The sequence below is a fragment of the Plasmodium coatneyi genome, chromosome 11 (genome assembly GCF_001680005.1).
Source record: "Plasmodium coatneyi strain Hackeri chromosome 11, complete sequence".
NCBI lineage: Eukaryota > Apicomplexa > Aconoidasida > Haemosporida > Plasmodiidae > Plasmodium > Plasmodium coatneyi.
The window spans coordinates 1,648,086-1,670,627 of record NC_033566.1 but is presented as its reverse complement, the minus strand read 5'-3'; the positions used below and the strand labels follow the sequence as shown (position 1 = coordinate 1,670,627).

The window sequence follows — 22,542 nt, the reverse complement described above, 5'->3', positions numbered from 1 at the left end:
AATACACTTGACTGTTCCTGCGCATAATTAACTGCCCTTGCCCACCCTTCATTGCACAGGTCACCTTGGGGGTGACCTCACCTAAAGAGATCGTGCAACCCTTCATCCCCTTCGTGCATAAATGATTTCTAAACACATTGTGGAAGCATTTGTGCAGGACTTTTTCGGGCCCTTTTTGTTCTTTTTAATTTCCTCTTTAATTTTCGCCCCGCTGTTTTTTTTCTTTAACATTGACAAAATGCACTTGGAGCAGCGGGAGAAGCACACGCAGACGGAGGAGCTCGAGGCCGTCACTCCGAAGTATGAGGGCCCCGCAAAAGGTAAGGAAAAAAAAAAAAAGTTAAGGGCAAGTGGGGAGCACACACAATGCAATGAGAGGGTGTACAAATACGACAAATCATACAAGCAACGAACATGACGGCGCACCTGTCCAACCGCACCTGTCGTCATATATAAACGCATGCTACATGGACCCCCTGCACGTCCGCCCATTCGGCACGCGCCTTTTGGAGAAATGGCATGCCATCCGTACCATTTGCGTAATGCGTACACATTGCGGGGGAAACAACAACCGGAGAATGCGCTAAATGGTGCGATAAACAGTACGATGAATGATCAGATTAACAACGGATTAACGGAGGACAAGTGACAAATTATTCAAATTTCACCTGCACTGTGCAGGTAAAAACGAACTAGCCAAAATAAATGAAAAAAAAAAAAAAAAAATTCCCGTTCAGGTGATAAAAGTGCAAAATGGGACAATTTTTTTTTTTTTTCTTCCCCCCCACGCAACGCGAAGATACTAGAACAGACACGAATAAAACAAAATACGATGAACAGTTTGTGTCTGAATAATTGCGCAACTGGTGTAGTGTCCCCCTTCGAATGTGCACACCTTTGCGTTGTTAACGTTTAACCCAGTTGGCATACACTCAAACTGGAACAGTAGGGGATGCACACGTCTGAAGCATCACCTGATTTGCCGCGTCGTGCCAACTCATCCATCGGTGCAGTCGTTCCTTTCGTTGCAATTATAAAAATGTAGCCATGCGTACTATGGTCTAATGATCCAGAGAGTGCCGACGCTGGTGCGATTACTTATTTGTTACCATGTTAATGTGACTACATATCCACCCCGTCATTTTTTCCTTTTTCCTCCCATTCGCAGATGGATATAACGGACGCGGAGTTGGTTCGCTGGAAGACAACACGATCAGGGGGGAAATGAGCGTTTCGAGCGTGGAGACGATTTGTTCCTATTCCAGCGGGGGGGCGAGCCTGGGCGCAGCGAAGGAAACACATGTGACGAGCGAAACAGGCCCAAATGACGTCACAAACATAGCCAACACAACGAACCGCGCAGACGTGACAAAATTAGCCGATACAACTAAGCGTGCAGATGTAGTGGCCCGACCGAGGGAACGGGGGAGCACCCCCACCCCTGATGAATCCGCACACACAAAACAGACGGCGCTAAGTTGTGCACTCGGAAGAATCAGCTCCAACTACGTAATGCATACAAGCAACAACACAAGCAGTGCTGGAGAATGGAGCAGGAAGTTGAGCACCTCCAATACAGTGAACCTGTGTAAGGTTACAAAATTTATGACCCTCTGTGATGAACACCTTCCCGCCAGCGCTGCCTGCATTGGAAATGGAACCAACGGGGCGAAGAAGGTGGAGTGGATGCCTCAGAAAAATATCCTCCCTTTGAAGAGTTGCCAATTGTACAGTCATCAGGTAAATGTGACGCAGACTGAGCGAAGTTGCGAAAGTGACCATAAGCAAGATGCAGAAACGAAGACAGATCCAAACCGGAGCGACCATAACGACAAACATAGCAATTCCTGCAAAGCGAACAACCAATTGGAAAGAGAAGAGGACCCAAGTTATGATCACCCTAGTAACAACAAAAGAGTGTTCATCCAGGGGATCAAAAGGAACTACCACACGAAAGGAGGAAATACATTTACCTACTTGAATCAGGTTCTAGACAAGACCTACAAAGAGACTGTCGAGCTAGATGGGTCCGAGTATATTTTTTTGTATGACATCATATGTGTTCAGGATGGAGATATAGCTAGCCAAGTGGACGGAACAGGAGGATCTACCCATAGTGCCTCTTTCGGTGCATCTACAGCAGTTCGTACAACCCCATTAGAGGAAGAAAATGAAGTCCTCACTTTGAACGCCTACAATAAGTACGTAAACTTTTTTCATAACTTATCGAATCAGCTGAATAGAATTAGGAGACTGATCTACCCGATCGAGGTGGACATGTCAACGGGTTATGCATGCAGCGGGTCGTTAGCAATTGCGCATAATAACGCAGACACAAAAAGGAATGATGCACGACAGGAACAGATGGGAAGATGTAGAATGGTCGGCGGTTTCGACGAGACGAACCTGGAGTCCATACAAACCCTCTTCTCCGAAGAAGCACACATGACGGGTAGCCTGAAAATGAAGCTCCTTGACAGGATAAACGGTATATTTTTCACCGCCATGGGGGCAATTGGGAAGGAGGTTAACAGTACAGCTGGGGAGAAATACGCTAAGACAGTTGCTAACCCTGTTGGTGAGTCCATTCCTAGCATGGCTTCCCACCTGCATGTGAGCTGCCCCCCACGGAAGAACCAACTAACCCCATTGGACGTCAACAAAGTTATGCAACACATGAAAGGCAGCGCAAACAGAAGAATCCACGAAAGCGATATCTATGACATAAAGATCGTGAAGAAGGGATACTTCTACCTGTACGTCCGGAATGGACAATGGGACAACTACTACTGTGTCCTCTTCCATTTAAAGAACAACGTCCTTTTCAAGAACGACATTTTATATAGCCACTACTGCAGAGTTTACGACAGAGGGGTGCTACACAATGTGCTAAACTCACCTGACTCCTACAGCAATTATTTCATGGCCTTTTTTAAAGACCACCGTTTTGACATGAGCAAATTGTCCAACCTGGAGCTAGCCATTATGGTCAGAAAAAATTATTACCCCTTCGTTATTGAGTTGTCAAGAAGTAAAAAGGCAAGCATTCTCATTCACACGGATCAGGATTTACTCCTCCATGGTGAGCATATGCAAGCTCAGCGGGTTAGAAGCTCTCTCCTCCTTTTCGACATTCACTCCGATCCGTTTTATCTGGTCCCCGTTGAGTGCTTGCCGGACATTGGAGGTGCTAAAATTACCAGGGGAGCTGCTAATGAACCACCCCAAGGGGGTATTCCCCCACGTGTCAAAGTGAAACTTCACTATGGCCTGCTGAAGGAGTGGAACGACTGCCTCGACTCCGTGTTGGAGGAAGCCAAACAGAAGCAAACAAACCTTTCCGACAAACGAGGGCAGAGTGAGAAGACGCACTACGTCAACAAAAAATTCAGCCAGTGGATCGAGGCGTTTAAGAAGGAGAGGAACATCCAGGACGGGGGTGCACCTCAGCGTAGGTAACATCGTCCGGTCATGCAACACCGTTGCAGTAATTAAATTCGTCACCGTTTCATCTTTATCCTCACCCATTTTTTTTTTCTTCTTCTTTTTTCGTGAAATGCTCATCGTGCTATTAGCGTGTCCCCCTTTTTTTCCCCCCCTCCGGTTCGCTTTAAGTGGACCCCAGCTCGTCCACCTTTTTATTTGTTACCGAGGGGGGGGAATGGCAGCCGCACTTAACTCGGCCGAGCTATCCTGGTGAGGTCTGCCCAGTCAACTCAATCGGCCTTCGTGGCCCAAATTAAAATTACCCCCAAGTCGGCAGTTACGCAAGGTCAGTACATGCCTACCAGGTGACAACAGGAAATGCGTTCATAGCGTGGCGATAATGGGCGCTCCGCACACATAGGAGAGAGTCCCCCCAAATCAGTTTTAGCTAGCTAAAAAAAAAAAAAAAAAAGCGGATTAAGGGGGAGGCACCCACTTGGGACAGCACATTAGCCATTTGGCTAGGGAGCTTTTCCCTCCCTATCGTACTACCCACCCGGGAACCTCCTAAACTGCTGGAAGAGCACCTCACTTGTGAGCAGGGACGTGCCGCCCAAATAAACGTCCACGTCGAGCTGCTCGGACAGTTCGTATGCCTGCCTAATTTCGGGGAAGGTAATCCCCCCAAGGATGAAAATGATAATTTTTTTTCTACTCCCCGTTTGGGTATCTTTCCTTTCGATTGACTTGAACCCCCAGACAGTTCCCCTGGTGACATTTGTCTTCTTCCCTTCAGAGGTGTTCTGATCTTTCACCTGTTGGGAGGACCCCCGGTTACCGTCCACGAATGGGAACTGTCCCCTGTGCAATGTATCCTCATGTAACTCCACAATGATGTCTCTAACATTTGGTTCATATCGACTGAGTTCATACTTTGCATTTTTTGCAACATCTTTGTAATGCTTAATTTTTTTTCTATTCCTTTCCAGAATGTGGGAAACTTTACTCCCCGTGGAGGAACTTTCCTCTGGTGCGTACTTCTCCAGGTGACCATATTGATCACAGTGTATTTTCAAACTTAGGAAGTGGTGAATAAAGTTTTCCATGAGGAGACCAACTTGGGATTCTTCGATCAGTCTTGCTTTGTCTAACTCGCTTACGTTTTCATAGTTAATAAAGTAGAGGAGAAGCAGTCTGGCCTTCTCCTCCTGCTGGTAGTCATCACTGCTCAGGATGGATACTACATTTTTTGAATTCTTCGTGTGGGTCAATTCCTTCCCGTAATTATCCACGTTGCAGCAAAGGTCCTGTTCCACCATTCCAACCTCTACGACATTTTTTTTTTGTAAAATTTGGAAGCAGTTATCACATAAGTATACATGCAGCCAGTACTGCTCAATCATCGTTTCGTACTGCGGAAGGGATCGCAAAGCGTCTAAAGCTTCATTCGGATTTAATACATTTTTCTTCTTAATTTTCGCAACTGCATTTTTTTCTGTAAAGGAGGCAATGTCATTTTTGACCATTTCATTCACGTCTTGGATGTGCGTATGTCTATACTTGACCCAAAGATTGTCTTCCTCCGAGAGGGTGGCTTTCTTTACCTCCTTCCGTTGATCGTTGTTCGTAATTTCGAAACGAACTGTGTGTGGTGCGTCATCCCCCTGGTTAGTACTCCCCACACTGTGCTGTACCGCCGGTTTGGCTTGCTTCCCCTGGTGTGTCCTAATCCGTAATACATCGTAGCAGAGACTTTGATATGAATAATCGTGGGCAAACAAAATGGAGGAGTCAACCGATCGGTCCAAAATCAACAACACGTCTTCTTCATCCTTCCCATCCGATTTTTGTAAAATGTTGGAATCACTGACACTGTTGTAAAAAATTTCTGCAAACTTCCTACACAGAGGGGAGTTCAAATAACGCACAAGAGGATTACTCTTCAAGCAGGCGCAAACGGAAAGTAATTCCAACGCAAGGTCTGCTAAAATGCTGGAATCCTTCACAGGATAAAAATCATACAAATTCAACTCATGGTTGAAGTAAAAAACTCGACTTTCGAATGCAAAGAAGGGGATGTTGAAGCACGCACAAGTTTTCATCCTTTTCAGGAGAAGATCGCTTGTCGCCAGGAGGTCTAAAATTTCTCTGTTTTTTTTTCCCACATTTGAGGTAAATAAAATATGTACATTTTTATACATTGCGTTTTGTTCATCTTTGAAGTCTTCCAACACGCTCTCCACCACATCAACTGTGGAACTGAGGAAGTACATGCAGTCGAAATCCTGCAGTCTGTTTCGCTTCGCGTCAATCTGTTCCACCAGGGACACACCCCTTTCCAGCAGCTCCTCACTCTTACAAATCATGGAGAGCACTTGCTGTGCACTCGGGTCCACCACCATGATCACATACTTGCTCACTTGCGTGATCTTCTCGATCACGCTGAAGAGCCGCTCCCGGCAGTTCCGCTTCAGCGACATTTTGCCAGGCGGTACAAACCAGCGGTATTGAAAATGCGCTATGCGCCCTGCGGCATATGCGCTGAAGAGGGCTGCCACGTATCACCTACCGGGGGAGGACATTCGATAGAGGCAACAAACGGGTGACCAAAAAAAGCGGGCTCGAACTCCCACCCGTTCGACAACATAACAACTCCTCCACTCGAGCGAAATTATCCACAAGGGGAGAATCCAAAGCGGAGAGCTCCTTCACATGCAGAGCACCGCGTGCTTACCATTTGCTTTTTTTTTTTTTTTTTTTTTTTATATAAAAAGGCAGGCCTCGGCATATGTGGGAATGCGGGCATGTATGACACCGTTTCCTCTGCTATTTTTCGTGAGCCACTTTTCCCTTCCGTCATTGCAAACCATTTTGCGCAGCATTCGTTGCAGAACATTTTGACGACCGAACGTGCTGTGACCCCGTTGACCTTTTCCACACATGCTGCATGCGCGCCAACTTCCGCAAGTGCCGCACGGCACCCCCATCCAGCCGCGGTTAACGGCGACTGTGGAGTCCTCCACAAGTTGACGATGACCCCGCAAAGCGACGCGCGAGGAACGAAACGAACTAACTATGCGCAGGAAGGAACTACACCCGAACGTCTATTCATTTTTTTTTTTTTTTTGCAAAAATGGTGAAGTGCGCACACGTGGTAATCCACGCGGCGTGTTTCCCATGTAGTTCCAGCCAACTTCACAACGCTCCCATTTTAACTGTCCAGGGGGGCATATGCCCGCTATGCAAGTATTCACGCCAATTGGGTGAAAAACACCCTGCTGTGGACAATAATGATTGGTCGTTAATTCCCCCTTTAAAGCAAAAGTAAATGCCTACTCACATTTGGCCACTCGCGCGGTAGCATCGAAGTTAGGCAAATTTCTGCGACGACCCAGACCAGTATAATGGCAAAATTGCTTCTCTTGCGGATGTACAGTTTGTACTTTTTTTTTGGAATACCCCTCTTCTCGCGTGTTTTTCGAGAAGGGCGTATCGTTAACTTTTTTTGTGAGGGGATCACTCCCCCCCTACATGGTAAGACGCATAAAATAGACTAAGACCCTGCGTTGTTACTTTTAACAAAAAATGAGATACTATTTTTTAATGTGTCCTCCGAGTGGTGATCAGCCAAATGTAGAAACCTTTTAGCTAGTTTTTTTTTTTTTTTTTTCTTTTCTTTTGCACACTTTTGCTGACCCGTTCAGGCGAAAAGTTGGCTAGCTGCTTAAAAAGGAAGCGAAAAGTTATGACCATGTCATAATTATTTCATTTTATTTTATTTTTTTTTTTCTCACCTTTGTGAAATTAAGTATCGTTGCGATTTTTAGAACGTGACGCGTTCGACCGGAGAGTGTGCTAGCCCGAAATCGTGCTCACTGAGCATACGCCTTGTGCGGCAAAAAATAAAGCACATACGCGCACGTGAGCAATCGGCAGCGTAGAGAGTGGCCTAATGGTTAAACATATTTTCCCGTAGTGTTTTTCTTAAGTGTTTGCGCCACAGAACAAGTCGATGGTGCACTCTTTTCGCTTCCCCCGAATGTGTAATTGCCCATTGGATGTTCAGCCTCTCCGTTTATTTGGGTGCACCCCGCACAGTTTGGTGTACCTGCATTCATTTGGACAAATTCTCCATCTTCCGTGTCCCTTTTTTTCAATGGATTCCCCTGGATTACCACTCCGACATGGGGAAGTGTTCCGCGCAAGGCACCCAGTGTACTACGCTTTTGGTGTAATTACGTTCCCTGTTGCGTATTTTTTTTTTCCCTTAATTGTTCGTGTGCACACGAGTGTAACGGGTGCATTCGCGTACTCTTAGACCAAAGTGTGTGTTTGCACCTGGGCATGATCCAATTTCCCTATTCTCCGTTACTTTTGTTCTGCATTTGTGTTGACTCGGAAAAAAAAAAAAAAAAAAGATCAACAGTAAGGCACCAAAGGGAAGAAAATAAAGGGGAAGGAGAAGAAGCGGAAGAGGAAGAATTGCCTTTGTGCGTCATGCATTTTTTTTTTTTTTTGTAAAAATATGCACCCTTGCCTTTTTATTTGTAAAGCACAAAGTGGCTAGGTGTTCTCTTCTTTACATTAAAATTACTCACTATGCGCGTGTGGTTCCTCCAGACGGTTACATACCCGTTTGCATGTGCGTAAGTGCAGTGTGCACATTAAATACACACACATGTGTGTAGTCTTATTTTTCCCCCCCACCCCTTGTGCACAGTATGCACCTCCGTAAATTTGTTTTTTAAATTGTGCATAAATGCTACACCCCGGGGGAGCACAACACATTTTATCTGCATGAGACTGACGGAAATGAACAGGCGTATGCGCGCTTGCCGGTAATGTTTTTTTTTTTTTTTTTTTTTTTTGACTCCCTTAAATTTTTCTTACCCAGTTAATGGTCAATTATTAACTGTTAAGTGTTGACTGTTGATTGTTCATTTGTTGCTTTTGCCATTCTTCCACTTAGCCCACTTTGCTACTTCTTTGTCCTTTAGCGTTTTTGCCTATCCGTCGCTCTGGCATCATTCCTTGCGACGATTTTTTTAGTTAGCGCGTTTGTTTTGTTTCGGCAGCTTTTAATCCCTCTCCTGGCGTTTGCTCTTCCTTTATGCCCTCCTTACGCACAAGTGTTCAGACCATTTTGTACATTGCGCATTGCACCCGTTTCCCTCTTGATCCATTTTTATGTTCTGGAACTAAAACGCCCTGGTGGTGCGCATACACACCCCGCTATGACTGGGGACGTGCATAAACGTGGGTGTGTGAAGGAGAGGGATACGTTCGTCTCTCGGCGCTTGTGCGAAACTAGGAGATGTGTACGCTTTGGGACACCAGTTGACGCACGTGTTTGCATTGTTCTTTTGCTCTATTTTTTTGTATTTTTTTTGCATTTTTTTTTGTTCTTTTTTTTCCTGTTTCGGTTGACACTTAATTTTTAGTATTTAATCACCAATTTTTAGTTGCAAGTTTTTTTTTTTTTTTTTTTTATTGGTAAGTTAGTCCTTTTGTTGTATGCTTTCATTTTTTTTTTTTTTTTTTTTTTTTTTTTTCTCAGATTTTTATTTTGGCTTTGTTTTGAATTCTCCATTGTGAATTTTCCACTTTAAATTTTAAACTGCTTTTATGCGGCGTTTTAAAAGGCCTTCCTAAATTGCCTTCGTAAATCTCCATTTTTAATTTTCCATTTTTAAATTTTCCATTTAAATTTTCCATTTTAAAATTTTCCATTTAAATTTTCCAATTTCGTGCCTTTTGAATTTTCCCCTTTTGAAACTTTTTCCAATCCGCGTGCCCCTCGCCAAGCACGCGAGCGTCCTGGTGTTAGTGTCCCAGTGCATTGGGCTCGTTTCCGCGTGCCCCTTGAGCGAGAGGCAAGGGGGCCGTGTGTAAACCTGCGTCACAGGTATGTGAAATTTGTTGCCCATTTGTACCAAAAGGGAAACTCCCCGGAGCGCTACCTCCTGGGGCGACAGTTGCATCCTTGTGTGTGTGAGCCGTGAGGATTGTTACACCGTGTTGTTTTTTGCACTATCCGTTCGAGGGTGAACAGCACACGTGGGCTGTATTCTTCCCCTCCCTTTTTTTTTTTTTTTTTTTCACATTCGTTATTCCTGCGCGAGTACACACCAAGGAATAGTTTTTTTTTTTTTTTTTTTTTAAAGTAAAAAAAAGTCGAAGCGGTGAGTATGCATGTGTGTCCATGTGTATGCATCGTTGCTACCGTGACTTTTTTTTTTTTTTTTCTCTGCCATTTTTAACCGTGTATTTTTTTCTCCGCCTTTTTAAGAGGTAGGAGTGCCGTCACGGCTGCATATCCCCGACAGCACACAGGTGCACACGTACGAAGGTGCACACGGAGAGCCTCCACACCTCGGTGTTGTGCTGTGTTGTATGTATTTCTTTTTTTTTTTTTTTTTTTTTAATCTCACACCGTAGTGAGTTAAGTAGCCTTTAACTGCTGCGCTTATTGGTGAAGACGTTTTTTTTTTTTTTTTTGTTTTTTGTTTTTTTTCGAGGTACAGGCGAGTGAACCTGCTACGCCACGCTAACAACTTGTTCACCACCCGTGGCATATGCATATGCGTGTTTTTTTTTTTTTTTTTTTTTTTCTGTCTGTATACGTGCGAATGGGCAACGCATGTATATACACTCGTGATGCACACGATCGAATTCTCCCGCATACACACGGAGGTGAGTAATTTGACGGAAATTGTGAAAAGACAAAGGAGGTGTGTATCTCCCCCTATTTGTATATAAGTGGCAGCAAGTGTGGTCCTCTCACTTGCAAGACAGGAGGAGACGTATCTCCGTGAGGTGTCGTCTTTCCAGTTGCACAATTTCGCTGCGGCAGCCGTTGAGCTAGTCGAGGATCACGCAGGTTTATGTGACGAGGAAAAAAAAAGGCTTTGCAGTTACCTCCACGTGAATGCAAAATTCTTTTAATTACTTGGCTATGTGCATGTAGGGACCCTCACGCGCGTATGCTTTTTTTTTAATGTTTTTTGTTGACGCGCAGAAGGGATACAATTCCGTTGCAACTACAATTGCAAGTGCCACCGTGACTGCCTCCCCTTGGTAGGCTACTTTTCAATTTTGAAGCGGATCACCTGGTCATTTAATCACATACACATTCGCGACGTAATTTCCACGTGTGAGCGCGCGAATTCTCGTTTGCTTTTTCCGTTTTTTTTTTTTAACTGCCCCTCCTTCATTGGGTTACGCTTTAATTTCTTTTCCGCACGTGCATATACAACAGTGTGCACGCACATTTATTTGCACGAACTGGGTCGGTTGACCACACAGTTGTAGAGCACACCTTTTATCAACGCGTTAGAAAAAAAAAATTTTTTTTTAAATAACTCAGATCCCGCCCCATACGTGGTAATTATCCATTTTGAGCAGCACACGAAAGTGACTAGAACAATAACCCAGTAAATGCTTTTAAAGGGACCTACGCGAGGAGAGCAGTTTGCACCTGCGCGTGTGCACACACACAGGTTGGACGTTGCAACAGATTTGTGCTGTGTATTGCACTAGTTGCTTTTTTTTTTTTTTTTTTTTTGTCGATTCGAAAAGGAAGCCATAGCACCACTTCTCAGTAGTTCCAGTCAAGCTTTGGTTCCGCGTTCATATGGGCAGACGCTTTAACGTGATCCCACTTCGAAGATGACTCCACGTAGGTTGCATCTGCTTAGATGTGATGACTAACGTGAGAGTCTCTCTGTCCTTTATCCTCCGACTAGCGATATTTTTCGAGCATTTTTAACTTTAGTTTTATTTGTACAATCGTCTGCCGGTCGCTGGTAGAGGTACGAACCGAAGTGGGCAAAACCTAACCACTGAACAACCCCTAAGGAAGGAAAGTCCCCCTCCCCAAACAAAAAAAATAAAAAAAAAAAAACGAGCTTAACGAAACGATGGAGAAGCAGTCCAAAACGGAAGGTGGAAAGGCCACCAAAGAGGACATCTACAAGAACTACATGGATGAGCTGAATGTTGTTCCCTCCATGTTGCAGAACAAGAACCTGGATTCATTCGCATCGAATTCTACGATCGATGAAAATAAATTAATGAGCGTAAATGATCTGTGTAACCTTTACTTGGATCGAAACCCCGACAAGGGAAACAGCAAGCGGGTGGCGGATGCACACATGGAGGAGGAGGACGACGAGGAGGAGGGGAACGGAGAGCCAAAACACATGAGCTTTCCCGACATTATGCGAAACAACCCCATGATGGAATTTTTAAATACACCAATCGTTAGTGACAACGGAGGGTCAATCACAACCAACAACTGCTTCAGCGAAGGGAGGAAAGTATCCCTTCCTAGTGAACCTTCCCCGAGTCATCAGATCGACATGGAGGAGCATAACCCACATGTGGAGGACGGGAACAAAACGAACGGGGCAACCTCCCCCCACACAAACGACTTTCACCTTACTCACATGAACGCAGAACTGAGTGCGAAGGACGTAACAGAAGAAGGATGGAATGAATGTAACCTCTTTTTTTACAAAGACAGCCCGAATTATCCACAACATAATGTGCAGGAGGATCACCTTTGTGGAGCTTCCAATGGTCCATATAAGGATGAGAAAAATTGCTTCCACAGAAATGGAATTTCCCCCCACTGTGGTGAACAGAACGAAATGGTTTCCCAATCGGAGGTCAACAACGGTTACAACTATGCATTCATTAAGCGTTACTTAGAACAAATGATGAACAAGCCAGGAGGGATAAAGAAGGAGGAATTCAACTCGGATGAGAAAACATTTGACGTGAACAGCTATTTGGGGAATGGTTACCTTCCGAAGGGTGATGCGTTGCAGGTTCATCCATACGGTGAACCCGTCTTCGGCAACGATAATGCACACACGATTGTGCAGACGAATGTGCAGTCGAATATGCTTTCGCATGTGGAGGACCCCGAGACCCTCCCCAATGGGGACACCCACAAGAATAGTTCCACCACCTGTAACGAATTGAATAATTATGCCAATGCTAGCAATGGGGAACCCCCAAATGAGGGGTTCAACAGGGAAGTCAAACACTGCATGGGTAACTGCAACTACGATTTGGCTAGCCACTCAGAAGGTAGGAACACTGTCCCAAATGAGGACAGTAACCATTTATCCGTAGAGACGCAAAACCAATCCAAGGGTGAAGAGCAAAACCCAGATCATGCCTTTAAAAATATTGCAATGAAGATTCATCACTACTTAAGGAATTACAGCAGGAAGATGATATCCCAGGAGGGGAAGCAGCTCCATGCTGGGTCTACTCATGGCATAACCCAAGGGAGCGGCAACCAGTGCACCACTATGCCCACTACCAATGCGGACACTTCCATCTCCACCTGTGTTGGCACCCCCCTCAGCAACCATATGCACGTTTACCCCGTCTATATGAACAACCCCTTCGGTAGCTGCCCGGTGAAGGACAAAGCAACCCTACAGAAAAGCATCAAAATAACTGTCCCGTTATTCCTCCTCTACATCACTAATGCATATGCTCCTGGGAACGTGAATGAAAGGAACAGCAACAGTGCACATGCAATACGTCGGAAGAAGCTGAAAAAGAAAATAATTAACGAAATAATTTATGGATTTACCTACGCAGATGCAGATAAATACGTAGAGCAGCTTCTATGCAATATAAAAAAGTGTTTCATTCAAGTGTTGGATTATCTGAAGGAGTACAACCCCCAGTGGGTCTGCAACAACAATGGGGATGGTTACTTCTTTCACTTCAGGAAAATTATGGCCATTAACAGTTCCTATGTGGACGTCCATTCGATTGTCCACCACGCTAGGGTGCTCACCAGCATGAGGAAGAAGAAGTGGACCCATGGGTTGGTAAAAGGTGCTGTGGTGAGGAGCACCCTTGGGAGGAGCAATATATCACGTAAGGTTGCCGTCCGAAGTGGGAATGGAAAAATCATCCCCTTTGCAAATGCACTGCTACCTAATGCGACCAACGCCATGACAGTGAAGGAAGAAAATGACGCATCTAGTAGGGGCAACCTCTACGAAGGTATAAACGATTGTGGGTTCAATGAACCCATGGATCATCACGTAGAGAGGCACCACTGGCTAGGGCTAGGTAGATCCTTGAAGAGAAAACACAGCCTCGGGGAGGAAAAAAACATGCATGGATATACCCACAAGCAAATCAAAACAGACACCATATCTACCGACGAAAATTGTACCAATAACGAGGTAAAGATGAATGAGCATTCTTTTGTAGTTGGTGGGATCGATCCAGTCAGGCTGAACGAATCTGAGTATGTAACTCAGCAAGGTCAGTACGACCTTAACGAGATGGCTTCCAAGGAGGTGGACGGTCTTCTCTGCAGGGAAGACATAAACGACATGAACGACATGGAGGACAAAATTTACTACGCACCAAGTGACATGCGGACGAGCATCGAAACGGTGGTTAATGAAAGTGGGCAGCCAGACAAATACAAGTACCAATACAAGGACGATGATAAGTTTGGATTGAAGCAATACTCTGATGATGATGATGATGATGATGGGGAGGAGAACGACGAAGGGGTCGACACCACCCTCAATGGGGATAACTCTCCTTTGGAGGGACCTCCCCTCGATGGGATAAACCCAGAAGACCCATTCAACATTAACGGTAGCCACCATGTAGGGAAAACCGACCAGGATTCGAAGAAAGAAAAGGCACAACACCTGGAAGGGTCAACAAAAAAGGAGGAAGCGTCCAATGGGGAGGATTCTAATGGAGATTCCCATCAGGAGCAGCAGCTCACTACCCCCATTGTTGGAAGTAAGATAATTGACAGCAAGGAAACGGAGGACGACACAGGCCCTACTTCCGACGTTGCTTTTAGTCCAAAGAACGAACACAATGGTATCATCGGCTGTGGGGACGGATTCCATTTACAGTCGAGCGTAACTCCCGGAGTAGGGGGTTCCCCCAGTGAAGAAACCTGCAACCCCCTGAACGTCCACCCCACTATGTATCATGAATCTGCCATGTTTAACGATCAATGCGTCAGTGTATCTGCGAACGAAATATTAAAATCGAATGAGGGGAAAACAACTACATCTAACAAGTTCATTTCTGAGGAGTATGATTCTGTTTCTCCAGCTAGCCATTTTTCGAACCGCTTGCCCCTGCATCTAGGAAAGGCGAGACATCCCCACGGAAGTGATATGATTCATGAGACAAACTCGCATGATAACCACCATGGAGGGAACACCCACGTGGCAGAACCAGAAAAGGGGAACCGAAGGTCGAAGAAGCAACCCGCTTCCTTGAACAACTCCATAATGCATTTAAATATAAAAAAAAAAAAAAAAAAAAAAATCATCACCCACTATTTGAACCAAGTAATGAACACACTCTTCTGTCACGACCTTTTTAATTACGCAGTTATCTTTACGCCTATCCTGAAAAATTTAGGGGTTCTGTCTTCCTTGAGTGCATGCACAGTGAACAACGTTATTTTGAGACTAGAGAATTTTAAGTTAATCGAAGTGGAAAAGGGGAACCTTATGCTGAAGAGGAGGAACATGCTTGTGCGTGGTGAATTTTTTCATACGAATGTGAAGGATGATTGCTTCTCTAGTTGCTCACCAGGCAGGTGTCTTTTCAACGCAACGAGCAATACAAATGGGGGGATTGGTGGCATGTGTGCGAATGAAGCAATCCTTGGAGGTGGAGAAGACAAAGCGGTACAATACCTACAGGGAATGATGGAGAAGGGGGGTCAAAAAGGAATCGTCACCGAGGAAACGATGAGAAAATTAAGTTTCGCTCATCATGGGGAGGTGCCCTGTTCGGGAGTAGTTTATCCAGGGGGGCACTCTACCCCGTTTGGTGTGTCCAGTGCTCCTCATAACAATTTGCATAACTGCATTGGTGGCAATCAGGATGACCCCACCGCGAATTATCCTCACACGAAAGGAGAAGCCGTAGACACCTGTACCAGTGGCGATAGCGTGTGCAAAAACCAACTAATGGAGTTCATCCGGGAGGTTCTAATTCAGCATGGTGCATACATAAACCAGAGCGTGGAACTGAATTCAAATGACAACGGTCTCTCCTCAGGGGAAGCACCAAACGATGGCAGTCACGAGGACAGAGGGAATGGTGACGAGGGAAGCTGCAGTGCTACAGAAAACGACGTCAGTGGGGTCAGTGAAAAAATGCAAAATAATGAATCGGAAAGAACCAACGGTGTGAATGAACAACTCCCCTTCGATGATAGTTCACCCTCACTACAAACAGAAGCGAAGAAACCAAGCAGGTTCAATTTTATCGGAGAGAAAACTCACGATAGGATACACTCAGATGCAAGTAACGTGGGGAAAAACAATCCCAATGGAAGCATTCTTAACCAGGAGAAGTTTTTAAATTTGTTGAAGTGGTATTTACCAATTAAGGTTGGTGGTGGTTGTGATAAGTCTTCCAGCTGCATATCGCATGTGGGCGGACAGTCACATCTGTGCGATGGAGAAGGACCAGGGGGTAACATTTTCTTCAACGCAGGGAACACGTGCAACCATGCCCCCCCCTGCATTGACAGCTCCAAAATGGTTGACGCCAGCAAGTCCGTGGAAGACATTAAGGCGCTCCATTATGGGGCATTCCCCTACGGGAGCGTCCCCAATGTGTATACCACCGGAAATAACAATCTCGGGGCAAATATTCTCCAAGCACAGGGTGCACTACATCGGTGCAAACCCTCCGATGGGGAAGAAACAGGCAATGAAATTACCACCGTGATGAATAGAACCTGTGGAGTGCACCCATTCAACGGGTGGAACGGTGCCAATCTGTTGCATAACTGCCATGAGTGTAAGGGTAACCTTTGCATGCATGCTAACCATCCCAAGTGTTCCCTCATGTGTACTTCTCACATGTGCAACGGAATTACCCACAACCACCTCTGCGGGGGGAAGATGAAAATGGCTAGCATCTTAAATGAGAAAGGGGTTAAAAGTAGTACCGTCAGTGAACCCAATGCAGGTGAAAATAACAACAAGGGAAGCAATGCATGTGCAGGAGGAGGAGAGTTAGAAAAAAAATTTCTCAGCTTAATTAAATCAGGGGAACTGAACTTGGAAGGTTTGCCTTATGAGAAACTCTTGTTTGGTTCGAAGATGCTGGATGGGACAAATGATTCCACAGCGTTTAGGCATCCCATGGGAGATAACAATAATTTGTATGGAGGTGAGCACCATCGGGATGCAACACATGGTGGGGTCAGTAATCCGTTCAACGGTTTCTGTCATGAGGTGAAGAACCCACTAGGGGGAAAGGGCAACGGCATCGATCCATGTAACCATCTGGCCCAACAGTTGGTAAATAAGAACGACGGACAGGTAGTTAAGGAAGAGGACATAAAGGAAGGACAATTACAAGGAGAAGAGAACCTCCTAAGAATGAACGGTAATCCATGCCCTGATGTGAAGCTTGCATATGACAGTTTGGTCGACGCAGCAAGCACGAACTACACCAACTGTGGTGCATACAAAAGTGGCTTAATGTCTACCATAGGAAACGCCTCAACATGCACGCAACAGACGAACAACAACAACCGGGGTAATCAACTGTGGAAGCTTTACCAACTGTATGGTCTACTGGAGAAGGAGAAGAACGGCACTACTGCAGAGGATAAGATCTATACCGACATGCAGAACGAATTGAAAAAGTATCTTCCCAAGAATGATTCCCTCTTTTCCAAAGGGAAGGTTGCCAAGCTTCTGTTCCCTTGTGATAGTGTGGGAACTAACAACGGGTGTGAGGAGGAAGGTTCAAGTGGGAACAAGCTCCTTAACGATAACTCCAGGTTGTTGTATGAGCAACAGTTGTACTTGCTGAACAGCCAAATTATACATCCCAGGAGGGACAAAATGCAGTTCGCATCGTCTATGGAGGAAGGGATGTACCAGGATAACCACAGGACCTACAAAAACCTCTTCTTAAATGAAGAACAAAATGACAGAAATGAAGGAACCATGTTGTTCCACGATGGCAATGATAAAACGAACAAAATGAATGAGGAAAAAATGAAGAACTACCTGTCGTCGCTATGCAACCCGATCGTTTACAAATGTGGGTTCTATCCAAATGAGGGTTCTAACCATAACGGGGCACAGAGCAGTGGTGGAAGTGGGAATATCCCATTCAACAGTATTAATCACATGAACAGATGCACAGATTCAAGGAGAAGCAGTAACCTCTGTGACTACATCAATAGCTTTACCTACACCAATCCGAACGAGAACTGCAGTGATAATGTTAGCCACGTAGACGACTTGGGTAAGTTCCTCCTCGTGCCAGAACACAGCAATAGTAGGAATGCCAGTGGGGCTAGTGACAGAGGTGACAAGGGTGATACAGGTAGCAGGATGGTTGTTAGACGTGGCAGTGCCCACCATGGACTACGTCATCACAACAGCGGTAAGCGTGGGCACCACCGCCTCGGGGGAGGAAGTGCCACCAAAGGAAGCAGTCACAGTAAGAGCTTCTCCCATTTGTATAAAGACGTAGTTACCCCGCTCGATCACAGGAAAAACAAACTGTGCAACAAACACATGAGTAATTCGGTGGGTCTCTTTAACGGAAGGAACAACACAGACGATATGATCCTTCATGGGTACCTAACCAGGAAGAGAAGAGAAGAAATGACAGACAACATAACGAAAAAAAGGGCACTCATAAGGAAAATAAAAAATGCAGAAAAAATAACTGACGAGGAGATAAATAAACGTCTCATGAAGTTGTCTGGAGATCCCACAGAAATAAAGTTTCTAAAAAAGTATTACGCCCAAGGTGGGGATAAGGACAACGGCGCCAACAGTGACGAGGATGACAACGATGACAACGGTGATGGAAGCCGTGGTGGTGTTACCTTAGACGATCCGAACGATCATAATCTTAGTGGGAAAAAAAAGATGCACATGAAAAATGTATACCACAGTGGAAATGGGGTAAAGTCCGGAAGGCACAAGGAGATGAAGGGGGGAAACACTGCCGGATGTGGTGTTAACCAGGAAGACGATGAAAACGTTAGCAGTGTTGAGTCGACAAAGGTAGGTTTGAAAGGTGAGCGAGGAAAGAATGTGAATTTTTTTCTAAACAATTTTACGGTGGAGTATGGAAGAGGAAGGAGAAACAAAATGGCCAATCAGAACTATATGAAAAACTATGAACTGGAGAGTAGGTATTATGGAAGGAGGGATTCATCTACTGGTGGGGGGGGGGAAACAGGAATAAATGGTAGCGGCAACACCAATGGAAAGGCAACACCCAACATGGGTACTGATCATAGGAATGGAAAACTCAATGGTGTATGTTACATTAATAGCGGAAGGAGTCACAATAAAGATAAGACAAAATTGCACCTAGACACAACAGGGACAACCCCCGTTGGTAGAGGAAACAACGCCGCTGGGAAGGGAGGAGTCGGATCCCGTAGAATGAACACCAAGGTGAGGAACAACGCAGCAGTAGATTCGAATGAAAACTACGAATATAGAATGTCAGCATCGGAACTGAAGCCACAGAGAGGAGTCTACTTCGATCGATCACAAAAGGCATGGATAGGCAGTTGGTACGAGGAAGGAAAACAAATTAAGAGAAGGTTTAAAATAAAATACTATGGTTGGGATGAAGCGCGTAATTTAGCTACCAAGGCTAGGTTCGCTTTTGAAAATAGGACCAAACATACAAAGGGCGCCGGAAAAAAAGGTGCCTGTGCTGCGGGGGCGTCGAATCTCGCAGCTACTGCCAATTGTGGTGTATCCAATGAAGCTACTTTAGGCGGAGTGAACAACGATGGGACGGAGGCAGTCAATGTGGATGCCTCCGGAGGGTATGCACGCACAGGGGGGAAGAAGGAAGAAGACGGAACAAACGTGCATAACAATGGGACGAATGAAGACGGGGGTAACCATTTCGAATGCGGTAACTACGCAGACGGAACGAACAGGAGAATCATGTCGAGAAGGGGTGGAGGCACATACCTACGGAGCACGAATGAGGACCACGCAGTGGACTCGAATAACGCTCCTACGAACAAGCGGGATGGAAGACGAGGGGGGACCACCATACACACAGCCAATAGCAACAGCGGAAGGACACATAAAATGGAAGAAGAAAACAATCCCCTAAATGGAAAGGCAATCACTGCAGCGGCAGCAGAGGAGGAGGATAATGACGATGAGGAGGAGGAGGAGGACGTTCTCCCAACAGGGAAACAGAAAAAATTAAGAACCAATAACAACCCACGCGATGGGAGCAACAATAATGGTGCTTGCCCCTCTACCAAGAACAGTACCCTAGTCCCACTGGGGGAGGGTAAAAAGAACGAAAAGGGTGGTGGTGTCCCCTACGCAGATGCCATGAAATACGAAACAGGGGGAAGGGAAAAGTATCCTTTTGAGCAACACCAAGTAAATTATGAGGAGTACCACCCTGCTTATGATAAGAAGCGGAATGTAGGAAGCCACAAAGGTGACGTCCGAGGTGGAGCGTGCAAGAATGAAGGTACTACCTACGATGGTTATGGGGGGAAGTACGTGAGCGAGTTTAAAGGGGGTGAGATTGACATTTTTAGAGACTGGAATGAGTTTCATCGGGCAGGTGGCGGTAGGTATGAAAGTGCATCCCGGGGGGAATATGCACTAAGCGGGATGAGCAGTGTCAACGGAATGAACGATCTGGGTGGAGGCAGAGGCAAGGGAAGGCACCTATCCCAGGGGAGTACCCTCCGTCATTATGATGATTATTATGTGAAGGGTGGTTACCCCGATGGGAAGGCCACCGCAGAACGCGTAGAACACGCAGAACACGCAACGGAGGAGGAAGATGTGCCGAAGAAAAAAAACGAAAATGAGCAGTATGCCAGTTGTATTAACGGAGGAAGGAGAAAAATGAATAGCAATGTGAATTCCGCGAGGAACCCTCACCAGGACGACGATAACGATGATGAAGACGAGGAAGACATGAACTACGATTACTGCAATCCGGTAGGGACAACCAGAAAAGAACGAACAAACAGAGAAAACCCTCTACCTGCAATAGAGCATAAAGGTAAGAACAGCTATACAAAGTACCCAACAGGAAAAACAGCAGACAATGTAATTACATACGCAAAGTCAAATAATAAAAAGTCCAATGACACGAATCAACACCAGATAGACAGCTCAGTTATTCTCCCCCAGGGGGTGTTTTACCAAGACTCAAAGAAGGCCTTCTGTGCGAATTGGTACTCTAATGGAAAGCAGGAGAAAAGATATTTTTCCATTAACAAATTTGGTGAAGAGAGAGCGAGAAATCTAGCTATTGCTGCGAGGAAGAAATTTGAGCACGTTTACAAGAAGAATAACCATGTGGGTAAAAAGGATGGACACCATAATTGTAGTATGATGAAAACAGAACCAGGTAACGATATAACTGGATTGGATAACTATGACCTATTAGAAAATTTGCACCAGAGTAATAAACACAACTATGCTAACCATGGGGGGAAGGGAGGCCCTACGCACACGGGGAAGGCCACGGAAGCGGTGAAGGCGGCGTTGATGGCAGTAACAGGGATGAATAATCTAAACCTAAACCAAGGGGGCAAGAGTGGCGTAGGGCACAATAGCATAAACGACCCCAATCATCATGAGGTTGTCACTGTTGATGTGAAGAATGCACTTATGAATAATGGAGGAAACGAAAAATCGATCGGAGGTGGACCCACGATTAGTAACGACGATCTGCATTACGTGCAAAATGGTTACATCAATGGGAGGAACTACTCCAAGTGTAAGGAGAGCAATCTATATGCAGAAGACCTCTACAGGGGCCACCTCTGTACAGGTGATCCCATAACAGATGCAGTGTATAAAAACCTCATGTCAGTAACTCCCCCAAGTGAAAGCATCCTAATGAACATTTGCAACACGACAAACAACAACACAGGAAAGGAAAACATCAAACTTGTGAGTAGCCCCGTTGGGAGCAATAGCACCACCGATATGGTAAATAATAACCTGACCGATTGTGTAAGCAATGGAAGAGGGGTAGGGGGAACCAACTTCGAGGGAGAAGGTCCCCAAAACGAAGCAGACATGAGTGTGAGCGCGCCCTTAAGTAACATAGCTACCGGAGGAGAAAACAATCCAAAGGATAACGAAGGTGAAGACCCTGACCCGAATGGACTACACAACGGAAATGGCATTGACAATTCCCTCCTCGGAACCAACATGGGAAGCAGTGTCAACATCGGTGTCAGTCCCCCATTCAGAAATAACAACCTTTTTATTGGCCCAAACGATGTGTGCATCCCAGGTGTAGAGGAGCAAAACGGGGAAAACCTCTACACAGGGATGGCCAGCAAAACAAACGAGATGCACCTCTACGCCGCAGCAAATGAGAACCTCACTAAAGGATTAACAAACGAAGAGGTTAATCCTGTTGGTGTCCCCTTCGACCCCAACGCAGGGGATTTTTCCACCCCGGATTATTACAGTGGCAACAAACAAGGAACGAAAAATCAGTTCACCAGAAGCATCAAAAAGGAGATCGACGATATGGGCATGTACAGCAAGTTGGAAAAACTGGACAAAATGGAAAAACTAGACAAAATGGATAAAATGGACAAGTCGAACTCCACCCCTGCGGGGGTTTACATGATCAGGATCAACGGCATTGTGCAAGCGTGGAGGGCCGAGTGGAGAAGCCCCAGTGGGTGTAAACGCACGAAGAACTTCGGAATCAACACCTATGGCACCACCTTGAGCAAAAAACTAGCCATCGAAATGCGGGCCAGGATGACTGGCGAGTGTCTCGTATCGGACGACGGAACTGTCTTTGACTACACGAATAAGAAGACCCCCAAGGGCTCCACCCGCGATTAGCCAGATAGCGCCTGCTTAACATCGTGAGGGAGGTGTGACCTGTCTGTTCACATTGCATGCGTAATTTTTTTTGCCGAATATGTTTTTCCCACCTTTTTTCAAATTTCCTTTTTTCCACAAATTTGTCGTTTAACTTTTTTTTCAAGTGCCACGTGCGCAACTCGCCGTAAGTTTAGCTCGCCACTGCAGGATGTTCAATTTTACTCGGTTTGTAAAAAAA

At 45.5% G+C, this 22,542-nt stretch overlaps 3 protein-coding genes across 3 annotated transcripts; 2 read left to right on the top strand and 1 right to left on the bottom strand.

The window, feature by feature from the left end:
* Positions 1-238: 238 nt before the first annotated feature.
* PCOAH_00035420 (Uncharacterized protein) lies at positions 239-3,459 on the top strand (the record flags this gene model as incomplete). The annotated part of the gene is made up of 2 exons (XM_020060333.1): positions 239-320; positions 1,169-3,459. 2 exons carry the CDS (start codon positions 239-241, stop codon positions 3,457-3,459), a joined length of 2,373 nt encoding a protein of 790 aa, XP_019915958.1.
* A 515-nt stretch (positions 3,460-3,974) lies between these two features.
* Positions 3,975-5,906, bottom strand: PCOAH_00035410 (Syntaxin binding protein; the record flags this gene model as incomplete). The annotated part of the gene is made up of 1 exon (XM_020060332.1): positions 3,975-5,906. The coding sequence occupies one exon, from the start codon at positions 5,904-5,906 to the stop codon at positions 3,975-3,977; it is 1,932 nt and encodes a 643-aa protein (XP_019915868.1).
* Positions 5,907-11,345: 5,439 nt separating this feature from the next.
* Positions 11,346-22,322, top strand: PCOAH_00035400 (AP2 family; the record flags this gene model as incomplete). The annotated part of the gene is made up of 1 exon (XM_020060331.1): positions 11,346-22,322. One exon carries the CDS (start codon positions 11,346-11,348, stop codon positions 22,320-22,322), a length of 10,977 nt encoding a protein of 3,658 aa, XP_019915718.1.
* Positions 22,323-22,542: the final 220 nt, after the last annotated feature.